General features: G+C 43.7%; 1 protein-coding gene across 6 annotated transcripts in view; it reads right to left on the bottom strand.

Annotated features, from left to right (window-relative positions):
• SYN3 (synapsin III) overlaps positions 1–13642 on the bottom strand; it is a 509993-nt gene that overhangs the window by 67348 nt on the left and 429003 nt on the right. For all 6 annotated transcript variants that reach the window (XM_074391364.1, XM_039463248.2, XM_074391367.1 and 3 more), the window contains exon 7: positions 13124–13186. In XM_074391364.1, the coding sequence (XP_074247465.1) occupies positions 13124–13186 (63 nt within the window). The remainder of the gene's footprint in view (positions 1–13123; positions 13187–13642) is intronic.

The following is a 13642-nucleotide window of genomic DNA, read 5'->3' as shown; positions in this document are numbered from 1 at the left end:
TTGTAGAGACAGGTTTTGGCAGTGGGGGGGGTGTCTCATCGTGTTGCTTAGGATGGTCTTGAACTCCTGGACTCAAGGGATTCTCCACCTCAGCCTCCTAAAAACTGCTGGGATGACAGGTGTGAGCCACTGTGCCCAGCCTACGTTCTGCATTTTTAAGGGACTCCCAGGTGATACGGATGCTGCCAGTACTTCCATAGGGCACACTGAGTATCAAGGCTGTCAAGGACTACCTGACTTCAGGGCCCATTTCCCAGGTCATCTAGATCGGTGCCCTTGGCTTCTGATCTGTTATCTGTTGGAGTGGCTGGGAGCCTCTAGGTCCTTCTCTTCAGCTGTTAGCAGCCTCCTCTCCTGAAGCAGCTGAAGGGTCTTGCTTCTCCTGCATGCTAATGCTAAGAATGGGCTATGCCTGAGCATTTTGGCTAGAAAAGCCCTCAATAGACACACAGGCTGTGTTCCAAAAGGTCTGACAGAACTCTCTGGAATCTTACCTCCTCTGGCATGGATGCCAGAACCAGTGGAAAGAACATGTGTATGTGATATGAAGCCCTGTGCAAATCATTTCTCCTCTTTGATCTCTGCTTATCCCATCTGTAAAATGAGTACCATTGAAACTGCCCTCACAGAGTTAACAAGAATTACATGCTGGGTCCTGTGCAGAAATACGGTTGTATTAAGTACTAATCAGGCTGCACTTTGGCCCACTTCCTTGCAACTGAAAGTCACGTAGCACTAGATACTGACCATCTGCATCAGCATTGTTCCCATAGATAGAATTTCTAACCTTAGAATCATAGATTTTTGTTTAAAATTGATTTATATCCCCATTGTTCCTATAGATATGATCAGCGACCATGGACTCATAAACTTTTTGTTTAAGAATTGCTTAAGATGTTCTTCCAATCCTGAATTCCAGAAGAACAGCTAATGCCAACTAGTTTGAAAACATCCACGGAGGAATCGAATCAGCATGACAATGCAATTTCTTCCTCTCCCTGTCCCATGACTTTACTTTGCACTCTTTGCCTAATCAATAATCCGGACACCTTGGCCCACTCCAAACCCCTTGAAATCTCTAGCTTCAAACTCCCCAGAGAGGTGGATTTGAGGCTTCCTCCTGTCTCCTTGTTTGGCTGCCCTATGATTATTAAACTCTTTCTCTGCTGCATTCCCTGTTGCCTTGGTTCATTGACTTGCTGTGCATCAGGCAAACAAACCCATTACGATTACATCATGATGCAATATCCACCTCAGAGGACTGCTGGGAACCTCAAAAGGTTCCCAACATGGATATATTTTGTAAATTGTATGTGACTGATACTGGGGAAAAGCAAGGAGCTTTTGGTGATTGGAATTCGGTAAATTACAATGTCTCCCACCCTACCGGGTGATGTGTGCCCCTCTTCTGTCTGAGGGTCTCCTAAGGGGAAGAATTCTCTGGCCTTTGTTAGCTGCAATGCCAGGATGGCTCAACAGACATCATTATGAAAACAGAGAAAAGAAAAAAAGAAATCTTATTGCTTTTCATTGTCTGTCAGTTAAAAAAATGATATTCTCTGCTTTTTACGGAGGGGTTCTGTGCATCAGTGCTCATAAGAAGAGGCAATTTACTTCTTCCAAATGGGTCTGTTCTGGGGCCTCTGTCCCTCTTGACAAAATGGGGTTCATAGATGGTGCACATTGTTTTTAAAACACAGGGCCAGGCTGTGGTATTCTTCCTTTTCTTATCATTCTTTTGAAATAAATGTTCTCAGTCTTGGCTTCAGGCCTGATGTGAGATCAGTTGACCAAAACACAAGAGCAGTTCATATGCAAAAGGTCAGTGCTAGTCTCAAAGGTACTGACATGTTTCTCGGGTGGGGCCTTGTGAAATTCTTTATAAATAAACTCTCCAATTATGTTGGCTCCTTGCCTTGTACTGGGAAGAGATGATTCCATCAGGGCGTTCTTGAGGGTCCCTGACCTCAGTCCAAATTCTGCTTCCACCACCTACCAGTGATCTTGGGCAGAATGACTCTTGGAACCTTTACAAAACAGGGATCAGAGATACCTCTGAAGTGCCTCTGAAGGTTAGAGAAGATGCACAAGGCACCCACTGTGGTGCACAGGCACTTGGGAATTGTTAATATCCTCCTTCTCTTTGCTTATTCATCTCTTTAATCTGAACTGAGTTATCCCAGAGAAGCTGAGGCCCAGGGAAGCTAAGAAATTTGCTCAAGGTCACAATGCTGGCAAATGGTAGAGCCAAGCTCATAACCCCAGTATCAGTTGCTTTTCCCCATCATCAGTCTAAGCCCAAAGCCCATACTTTCTCCCTCTCTCTCTCTCTCTCTCTCCCCCTCTTTTGGAGATGGAGTCTTGCTCTGTTGCCCAGGCTGGAGTGCAGTGGCATGATCTCAGCTCACTGCAACCTCCATCTCCTGGTTCAAGAAATTCTCCTGCCTCAGCCTCCTAAATAGCTGGGACTACAAGTGCACGCCACCATGCCAGCTAATTTTTTGTATTTTAGTAGAGATGGGGTTTCACCGTGTTGCCCAGGCTGGTCTTGAACTCCTGAGCTAAGGCAATCTGCCTGCCTTGGCCTCCTAAAGTGCTAGCGTTACAGGTGTGAGCCACCACACCTGGCCATACTCTCTTTTGCTTATTTCCCAATCTCTTATTTCCATGAAGCTTTAGACTTTCTAATGCACATTTACTCATTAGCTCTCCCAAGTGACTGGGTGAGGAAAATCATGAAAAAAGGGAAATCACATTTACAGGTTTAAGAGACTGGCACAGGTGGTTACTGCTGTCCCCAGGAAGTGTGGGGCTGGCAGGATGACCCCGATTTCCCAAACCAGGCCAGCGCTCTTTCCCATGAACCAGGGATAGTGTGAGGATGCAGAAGGAGGCAGAGGAAGATCTCAGGTAGAGATCTTAGCTCTAAAACCTCATAAGAAAAATGACTTCATGATCCAGGTGGTCCTGTCTTCAACAGGTGAACATCAGGTTACACGGAGGCATAGAATGACTGTTTTAGTTAGCTCTGTTTGTGCTAACTAAAATCACGGCATTTTAGCTTTCAAAGGCAGGAAGCAAATTTAAGGACTCTTTACAAGATGTGTGTGTCATATATACATGTACATATGTATATATATACACACACAGTCAAATATACACATGCAGGTGATTCTCATTGTCAATGGTAGTTATGTATTACAAAGTTGCGGTGAACACTGAATAAGCTAATACTGACCCATTGCTCCTAGAAGAAATACAGAGTTAGGTTCCTCTAAGCCTCTGGTCACAATATTTTCATCCAGTGATTAATATATAAACTCGTGTTACGTGTGTTTCTGTTGAAAGACATCTTAATATATATTATTGATTCATTGACATTAAACTTAACATCAATGGTACTGTAATTTATGTCTGAGTGAAACTTATCCAAAACACGTATTTTTTTTCAAAAAGCATATAACTTAAGAAGACTGGACAGCACTTCAACACTACACTTCAGGGGCATTTTAAACAGTGAGATCATCAACAAAAAGCACAAAAATGCATAAATTTGGTACCAAATAGTCTGCAAGAAGGACACTTGTTTACGGTTTGAGAGCTGAAACCAGGAGGCAGAGTGTTATCTTATTTGACTCAAATTTTTCATGACTCTGAACAGGTCTGTGAATGGTCACAAAAATGCTGCGAGAGTTCGTTTTGAGGCTACAAAGGAATTTTTGCAAGTAGATGAATTGGCAAGCATGGAGTCTCTGAATGATGAGATGGACTGTGTATATTGCACTTGTGGAGAGGACAACTTCATGGCAGAGGCTGTGTAAAGGGAGCACAGTGCCTAAAATCTTCATTAAGGTGTAAGGCACTAATGCATTCCCTCCCGAGGGCCCACTGTGTTCAAGAGAAGCAGAGAATAAAGGAGGCCAGTGGCCATCAAAAGGGAGTGGCTGGTGGGTGAGAGAGGACATATGGAAGGAGGTGGGATTGAGAGGGACGACAGTGGGGATGGGGAGGGTCCCTCATGATTCGCAGAGTCCCAGAACTCCTCTCCTTCTGAGCACCTCGTGGGCGAGTCTCTCCTCTGCTCTTTTTTGGCTGGGCTTCTGGTGATCTGTGAAACACAGAGACTCTCCTCTCTGGCGGTCTCCCAGTTGCGGGGGACCTTTTGATTTCTTAACTGTTCCCCTGGGATCCATTTCTCTATTTGCTTATTTTCTAATACTACCTCTTCATCACTGTGTTATTGGGCCACTGACTCCCACTCCAAAGGCAGGCCATGCCCAGAAAGCTCATTAAGTGAGTCAGCCTAAGAGAAGGGATCTGAGTCTAGGTCACTTGGAGCTGATGACAGCAGCGCACCTGGCCAAACCGGGGTGTGTAAGATGCTGCTGCTGCTGAAAACACCTCGTGGAGGAGCAGCCCCCTCATCACCCAGAACAGAAAGGGGTGTCTGCAGAGGTTTCCTAACCTGTCACTCATCACTTTAGGGCAGGCATTCCCAAACTTTTTACACAGGGGGCCAGTTCACTGTCCCTCAGACCATTGGAGGGCTGCCACATACTGTGCTCCTCTCACTGACCACCAGTGAAAGAGGTGTCTCTTCCTGAAGTGCGGCGGGGGGCCGGATAAATGGCCTCAGGGGGCCGCATGCAGCCTGCGGGCTGTAGTTTGGGGATGCCTGCTTTAGGGTCTTCATAGAAGGACAACAAATCCTATGCTTGCATGGGGGAGTGTTACAACACCTGGTACCATGTCACTCCCCTGAGCTCAGCCAGACTGCCTGAGAGTTGTGCCCTGCTCCACCATTTACTGCTTGTGCCTCAGTTTCCTGATCTGTACATGTAAGTTCTAATAGTACCCTCCTCATAGGGTTGTTATGAGGACTGCCCTACATATTTACATATAGCACTTAGAACAGTGCCTGCACAGAGGAAGCTCTGTAGTACACTGGCTTTTATTATTGCTCTTATTATTATGACTCTTCTCATCTCTAAAGAATGAAATGAGGCTGAATGATCTCAAAGGCCTTTCTTTCCTTTCCTGTTCTGTTACTGGGGATGCTCGCTTGCTGTGTGGCCTTGGGCAAGGCCCTTGTCCTCTCTAGGCCACTAGTTCTTTCCTTCTAAGTGAGGTGCTGGGAGTCAAGCCCTGACAGCCTGAATCTATGAAATAAGGATAATATGACTTCTAGAGTGGGGTTCATTTGTTACTGCAGCCTCTTCTGGGGATGCTGAATTTCCTTATTTTAAAAATTTACTCATAATTCAATTCAATTCCTCTCCCCTTTTTGTCTATTATGAGTAACTGCTTATTCCATCTTAGCTGAGATAAATGGTTTAGTAATCAACGTAACAGTGAATATCTGTAGTGGGTTTTTAAGCTCCCATTTACTGAACTAGCCACCTTCCTAAGCCTGGATTAATTTATTATATCATTATTACAACCCTGGGAGGGAGATTATTGTCCCCGTGTTAGAGAGGAGGAAATTGAGGCACAGAGAAAAATTATGAAACTTGCCTAAGGACACACAACCAGTAAATAGTAAATCCAGATTCAAAGCAGGAACCTTGACTCCAGATTCTAGAAGCTTAACTCTAACACTATACCAACAGTTGACCTTGAACTTAATTTCTAATCCTATGATGGAAACACTGAGGTAGGAGGCAGGTCTTTACTCCAGACCAGATTGAAGACTGCTGAAGCAGGGAAGAGGCAAAAGCACCTCTCCGTAAGACATGCCCTCCAGTGCCATGCCCGTTTACCCTTGCCAGTAACTTGGAAGTTACTGCTGCTTTCCATGGCAATGACAGGTCCATCCCTTTTCTAGAAATTTCTGAATAGCCTGTCTCTTAATTTGCATGCAAATAAAAGTGGGCATAAATATGACTGAAGAACTGCCCCTGAGCTCCTACTCTCAACACATGGCCTGTGAGGTAGCCCTGATCTGCAGAAGCAGTCATGGAGCTGTATTGCTGCTGACTCAATAAAGCTGTTTTTTCCTGCCACTGGCTTGCTCTTGAATTCTTTCCCGAACAAAGCCAAGAAACTTCCCAGGCTGGGCCCCATTTGTGGGGCTTGCCTGCTCTGCATCAACATGATATTGTGCAATTCCTTCCAAGGGACTGACTGCTCATAACATTGGTTAAAACCACAGAATCTCATCATTGGAGGATAATGTAAGGGTCACCTCCATGGTGTCTTAATTGGGGTGGTCATAGGCAACTAATGAGAAGCTGAAAGAAGTTATGAACCCTTTTCCCCCAAAATGTTCATGTCACATTCACACATAAACACACATGCAAGTTTGTCTCCGTTTCAGGGGTGCAAACATCTCAGACTAAGAACCTCACATAATACCTAATCTCTTGAAACTCTCAATAAATTTCCTAACTCTCTCATCTTTGCTCCAACTGTCCAGTGATGAGAACCTCTTACCTAAAGGGGCAGTCCAATAAGATTTGCCTCTGATTGTTAGAAAGTTGCTCTTTCCATAAGACTGATATCACTGAGTGGGTCCCAACTCTGCCCACTCAATGATAGGCAAAATCAGTCTAATCTACCTTCCCATGGCAATCCTCCATGTTTCTGAAGATGCTGGTCACACTGCCCTAGTCCTTCTGGGGTATATGCCTCATCCCTTCACTACTTGGTTCATTCTTCCATACAGTAATTTGTCACTGTCCCTCTTAAACAACCCAACCCAAATTGGTGCAACCCAGAACAACACAATCTTCTGGCTGTGGCCTGGCCAGCTAGGTATGGGGCTCTCATTTTTGTTCTGGGTATCATCTTTCCATTCACATATCCTAAGGGTTAATTACATTGTTAAAATCTTATTTTGAAATATAGCACAACTATGGAGAAGGGCAAAAAACAAAAACAATACTTCAATGGACTACCACAAAGCAAACACCCACATAACTACCCCCTAAGTCAAGAACTAGAACTTTGCCCACTTTTGCCTCATCTCCTGATTATCCCCTCCCTCCTCTCCAAAGATAATTTGTATTCTGACTTATACGGTGATAATCTCTTGATTTTCTTAGCAGTTTTATCACCTAAATATGCATCTGAGTTAATGCTATTTTATATAAATGGAACTATAGAAACAGGCAATCTTTTGTTTCTGACTTATTTCACTAAATGGTGTGTTTGTGAGATTCATTCAAGTTGCTACATGTAGTTGTAGTCCACTAATTTTTATTGCTGAAAATATTTCATTTATATGAATATACTGCAATTGATTTTTGATTTATCTGTCCTATTAAATGGACATAAGAATTTTTGGCAATTATAAACAAAGCTACTATGATCATGCATTTTGGTCACACATGCATGTATTTAGGTTGGGTATACCCAAAATAACTCCTGTGTAATCAGCTTAGTAGACAATATCAAGCTATATTCCAAAGTGGTTGTACAAACTTATGCTTTTACAAGCAATTTATACTTTCTGTGTGTATGTTCTAATTGCTACACGTCCTTACCAACACTTAGCATTATTAATCTTTTTAATTTTGGCCATTCTAGTGGTATCAAGTGGCATCTCATTGTAGTTGTAATCTGCATTTCTCTGATGACTAATAAAGTTGAGCCTATGTTCATCTATTTGTTTGGCATTTGTTGATTAGAACTTTGGCAACCCAGTCCTCATCTGAGTCATACTAAACTTGTAGCCAAGTGAAATAAAGTTGCTGACATATGATGCTTTTTAGTTATATCTCCCCTACTGACTTAGGTTGGATTTTGGGTCCCTAGAGCAGGTCTGAACATTCTTATAATGACAGGTCATATTTCTTGAGTGGCCACTTGTCCTAAGCACTGAGCTGTGTACTTGACATACATAATGTCTCTTAATGCTCACAACCAGCTTATGAAGCTCATACTATTACTATGGTCATTTTATGTAAGAAGAAACTAAAGTTGGGAAGGCAACTTACCTAAGGTCCTCTAATTATTAAGTGGTGTGACTTAGATTCAAATCAACACCCTTAGTCATTTTAACATTCTGCTTCCAAAGATGGAGGCATGTGCCTGCATTAAAAAAAAACTTTAAAAATTGCTAAAAATGGAATAAGACAAATATGCCTTTGTCAGAAGGAGAAAACAGTTCCAAAGTATGACAAAGGATTAATGTTCTTCAAACGTGGTGTTCTTACAAATTAATAAGTGGAGAACCATCTCAACAGAAAATGGCCAAACGTTTCTGGAGTCAGATAACTCCAGGAATTTCTGCTTACTTTTCCATGATCTTGTACCCCTATACTGTATACAACTAAATTTATGACTCTAAGAATTTTTGTACTAAGAGCTTACTTTAATGCAGAGTTTTCCAAACCTATATGTCAAAAATAGACTTTAGCATCCGGAGTAATTATAATTCTTCAGAACATACTTTAAAACATACTGAACTCTATCATCAACATGGCTTCCTCTGGTTTCTAGTCTGGTAAAACGTTCAGAAAAGGAAATGAAGTTAGTTTTATCCAATGTTTCTCAACCTTGATACTCCAGTAGTCCCTTCTTATCCGTGGTTTTGGCTACCCATGGTCAACTGCGGTCCAAATATATTAAATGGAAATTTCCAGAAATAAACGATTCCTGGGTTTTAAAGTGCGCACCATCCTGTGTAGAGTGATGAAATCTTGCACCATCACGTCCATTCTGCCTGGGATGTGAATCACCCCTGTGTCCAGCACGTCCATGCTGTATACGCCACCCACCCATTAGTCACTTAGGAGCCATCTCAGTTACCAGATCCACTGTCACAGAATGTTCAAGTAACTGTTATTTTACTTCATAAAGGCCCCAAAGTGCAAAGAAACTGTGACTGATTTATAAATTAAACTTGGTCATAGGTATGTACAGGAGAAAACAGGATGATTCAGAACTATCTGTGGTTTCAGAAATCCACTGGGGGTCCCAGAATGTATCCCCAGCAGGTAAGTGGGATTGACTGTATTAACATTTTGGGCAGTACAATTATTTGTCGTAGGAAGCTGTCTTATGTGCTGTGGATGTTTAACAGCAACCCTGGATTCTACCTGGCAGATATCAGTACTAGCCCCTCATCGTCCTCAAATTGTAACAAACAAAATTGCCTTCAGACACGCCCAAATGCCCCCCACCCGGGGGCAGATAATTTTCCTCCCAACCACCTGTCTAACCTTACTGACTTCTAAGGTACTTATGGTATCCCCATGAATGTGGTCCACTGCCTAGGCACTCCCAAAATGGCATAGAGTTTCACCATATTTTGATTTCTGTTTCTCATGATGTCCACTACTTTATGCTTTAATACAAGGGAGTAATTGTTCTATCTCTTGTCTTCTAGTCTTTTTTGTTTGTTAGGATTTCTTAAATCTCCAGGCACACCTAACCACACGCAGTTCCCCTGATGCCAGGTTTCTTCTTACTAGCTGAGTTTTCTCCTTTCCCTGGGCATGCTCTTAATCACTAGCACCAACAAAGGCCAGGCACTTGTCTTTCTAAATCAAGCTTCAATTCTCCCAGGATGCCTTTTTATCAAGGTGGAATTAAGTTCTTTAAGCCTCATACCCTCTGCACAGCCTTCTACCAGGCTCCCCAAAACACATTACACATATTTATGCAACTATCTCTCCAATTCTTTGAGGACAAGGACTGGGTCCTATCGATTTTCTGATTCTCAGCATAGAGTAGGGACCAAAGTATGAGAACAAAGGAGTTGAAGTATAATTTGGGATAGGTCAGCAGTTGCAGCTGCGGGGGCCTGGGTAGATTTCAAGCAACACTGAGCTCATTGGCAGCCTCCTTACCAGCTTTCTTCTAGGAATGTTCTCTTTGCTAATCTCCAGGAAGACAAATCTTCATTCCCAAAAGAAGGGAAAAATACCACAGGACCAGCTTTGTTTTTCTCTCTCTCTCAACTATGAATATGACATCACTTGTTTCGTCAACTTGGTCCAGACTGTTCCTGCAAGTTTTCTCATTCCAAAATAAGGAGAAAAGCCCTTTTCCCTTGATCTCAGCATTTCTGTAAACCTGTTTATTCTGGTCTGTGTCTTTTTTTTAATCCTTGGAGCGCACCCTCCCTTCCATGTTTTGGGAGGCCCCTCTGGACCTGAGCCTCAGAAACAACCCCTGCTCCCTATTGCACCAGTATCTTCAAGTATTTCCTTCTTTTTATGTCCTGTTGGGGATTATTTTAAGCTTTAGGCACAGAGTTTAATCTTGGGAATGCTTTGACTTCACCAGAGCTGTCCAAGATGGTGGAAGTGGTGGGAAAGAAAGATATAGGTTACAGAAACATTAACGAGGGGCAATTGGCAAAACTTGGGAGACCATTTGGACATGGGGGAGGGGGAGATGACTCCCAGGTTTCTGTTTTGAGGCAACTGAACGACTGGTGGTTCCTGCTGTAGAGATGGAGGTCACAGGAGGAAGTGGAGGAAGAGGAGGGAGGGGAGGGTTTCTGGGAAGATGTTGAGCCTGGTCTGGGATGTTTAGGCTCTGAGGTTTCCATAGGAGACAAGGCAGAGATGTAGAGGGGGTAACTGGATATAAGAGCCTGATGCTCTGGGAAGGAAAAAGACAACTTGGGAGTCTGTTGGCATGCAGATGGCAGCTGAAGCTGAGGCAGTTGACAAGAGCACTCGGGGATGGTGTGCAGATGGAATAGCCATGGTTAGGGATGATGCAGGAAGAAAAGTTCTTGAAGGAGATCAAGAAGGAGTGGCCAGAGACAGAGATGAGGAAAGCCAGGAGAAGAGCATGCACCAGAGGCCACTGCATGGAGAGTTTGGGACAGAAGTATGGCCAGACACTTTAAATGATAGAGGTGGATTCCAATAAGGATGGAAAAGTGCCCACTGAATTAGCAACAGAGGGTCATTGGAGACCACTGAGAGGACAGCTTTAGTGGAATGAAGGGGCTGGAGCCATACGCTGGGCTGGAAGAGGGTGGGGAGGAGAGGGAATGGGGGGCAAATATAGGATGATGGCTAAAGAGGGGATTATTCATTCATCCACTCAAGCAAGAAGTAGGGCAGGGGGCCTCCTGTGTACCAGGTGCCACTCAGGGCCCTGGGATACAGGAGTGGAAAAACAGGCAGAACTTCCTGCCCTCACGACGTGTACTTTCTACAGAGATATAGTCTGGAGGGAGGACTCTTTTTTAAAAACAGTTATTAGAATTATCATTTGACTGATGAGGAAACCAAGAAAAGTTAGATAGCAACTCACCCAAGTTTATGCAGATGTCCAAGCTGTGGGTCATGCTCTGACCTGCCTGACCCACTCCTTTTTAGGCTGCCTGAAGGGAATAGAGTTTAGGCATACAGAACCGTAACAGGTGGAGAAGAACATAGGTGTGAGGTGAAGAATTATTCATGTCTGGGTGGACTTATTCAAAACAAGGTGCCTACTTGGCCCCACATTGTTTAGCTCCAGCTGTACTTTATCTAGAACCCACTGTGTTCGGCATTGTGTCTGGGCTCAGGTCCCCTCCAATGTGGGTGGCAGGTACTGAGATCCACATGTTCCCACTTGGTTCTGTCTGAGCTAGAGGCTTGAGAGGCAAACTGTGGGAAACCCCCAGAGCCCCCTTTCCTGTGGAACTCTGATACATATGGTCTGATTTGAGCTAAACAATCTCCCCATCCCATTGTTAAGGGTGAACACATTGATCCAAGCAAGGTTCCATGAGATTAGACATAGAAGCGCTGGACAAAAAGAGGGTCTTTATCCCTTGCGGATGGTGAGCTTAGGGACCAGGTTGGATGGCTCACAGCCATTTTGGCAGCCTGAAGAAAATGTCAAGTAGAGATTAACAGAGCCAAGAGATAAAGAGGGAGATCAAGCTCTATTTCATTTGAACTCCTGGCTCCAGCTCTGCTCAAAATCTACCAAGAACTATCTCAGACATCCTAACGTCTTGAACATTTTGACACTTGAAACTGAAAGAGTCTGACCAATATAGTTTGTCAGGATGTTATTTGTGACTGTGTGAAATTAATATATTACTGACTTTTGCAGTTGACTGACTTTGGGGGCTTCTTCCATGGAGCCAGATGTGTTTGCCATTTTCTAGGTGTCAGCCCTACAGTGACTGATATGGTTTAGATTGAGGTCTCCACCCAAATCTCATGTCAAATTGTGATCCCCAGTGTTGGAAGAGGGGCCTGGTGGGAGGTGATTAGATCATGGGGGTGGATTTTCCCCTTACTGTTCTTGTAATAGCGAGTGAGTTCTCATGAGATCTGGTTGTTTAAAAGCATGTAGCACCTTGGCCAGGTGTGGTAGCTCACGCCTGTAATCCCAACATTTTTGGAGGCCATGTCAGGCAGATCACTTGAGGTCAGGAGTTTGAGACCCAGTCTCTACCAAAAATACAAAAAGTAGCCGAGTGTGCTGGCATGCACCTATAGTCCCAGCTACTTGGGAGGCTGAGGCATGAGAATTGCTTGAACTTGGGAGGTGGAAGTTGCAGTGAGCTGAGATCACACTACTGCACTCCAGCCTAGGTGATAGAGTGAGGCTCTGTCTCAAAAAAAAGTGTGGCACCTCCCCCTTCTTTCTCTTCCTCCTGCTCCAGCATGTGTAAGACATGCCTGTTTCTCTTTCGTCTTCTGCCACAATTATAAGTTTCCTGAAGCCTCCCCAGCCATGCTTCCTGTACAGCCTGTGGAATCACAAGCCAATTAAACCTCTTTTCTTTATAATTACCCAGTTTCAGGTATTTCTTTGTAGCAGTGTGAGAACGGACTAATACAGTGGTAAAGAGATAAGTAAGACATGGGCTAACAACATGGCTGTGGAGATGGTGACAGCAATCCCTCACAAAAGAATTATGGTCAATAAAATGCTCCACATCCCTTTCTCTTCAGCTGCAATCATAGACAATGATTAGGTAGCAATTCCAGGTAGTGTTTGGCAAGGAAGGACTAAACTGAAAAGATGTTCTGTGTACCAGGAGCTCTGAGGAAGTGGGCTGGGGAGGTGAGGGAGATGTACTGTGGATTCTTTTTGACACTCTGTTCTGGGTGCCTGTGCTAAAGGGTTGATGGAGGACAGAGGGAGAGAGGAACAGGTGGTTTGGGGAATCTGTGGGTGTGTCCACTGTGAGTAGAAGGTCTGTTTCTCATACCTTTCCCATTCCAGCGTGGGCATGTCCCAGCTTGACCACCACCGGGAAGTGTGGAGCTGTGACCTGAAAGAGCAAGAGGAAGTCACTCTTAGCATCTTAGAGGATTGCCACCAAGGCTCTGGGCACTGCTTATTCCATAGAAAGATCCATTCATCTGATATCATCAGGAATCCCCATAAGAATGCCTTGACAGATGGTCACCCTGCTATGGCTCAAACACCCTCAGTGTCAGTGCTTTTGGCTTCCAAAGGAAGCTCTGAGCTCTTAAGACCAGCTTACCCTGGTGTCTACAGTGAATATATCCATGTTAAAAAACAGCAACATTTGATTTTGATTCCAAAAGCAGTAAGTACTCACTATGAAAACTTCAGATAATCTATTGTGAAGTATAAAGAAGCCAGTAAAAATCATTCTCATACATCCAACAGTTTTGGCTTATTATCTGCTGGTCTTAAAAAAATCTATATTTAGGTTTTCTCTTGATTTGTTCTGTTTTTACAATATTGGAAGTATAGTGCA

This window comes from Saimiri boliviensis, chromosome 21, assembly GCF_048565385.1.
Source record: "Saimiri boliviensis isolate mSaiBol1 chromosome 21, mSaiBol1.pri, whole genome shotgun sequence".
Taxonomy (NCBI): Eukaryota; Metazoa; Chordata; class Mammalia; order Primates; family Cebidae; genus Saimiri; species Saimiri boliviensis.
This window is presented reverse-complemented; position numbering and strand designations above follow the sequence as displayed.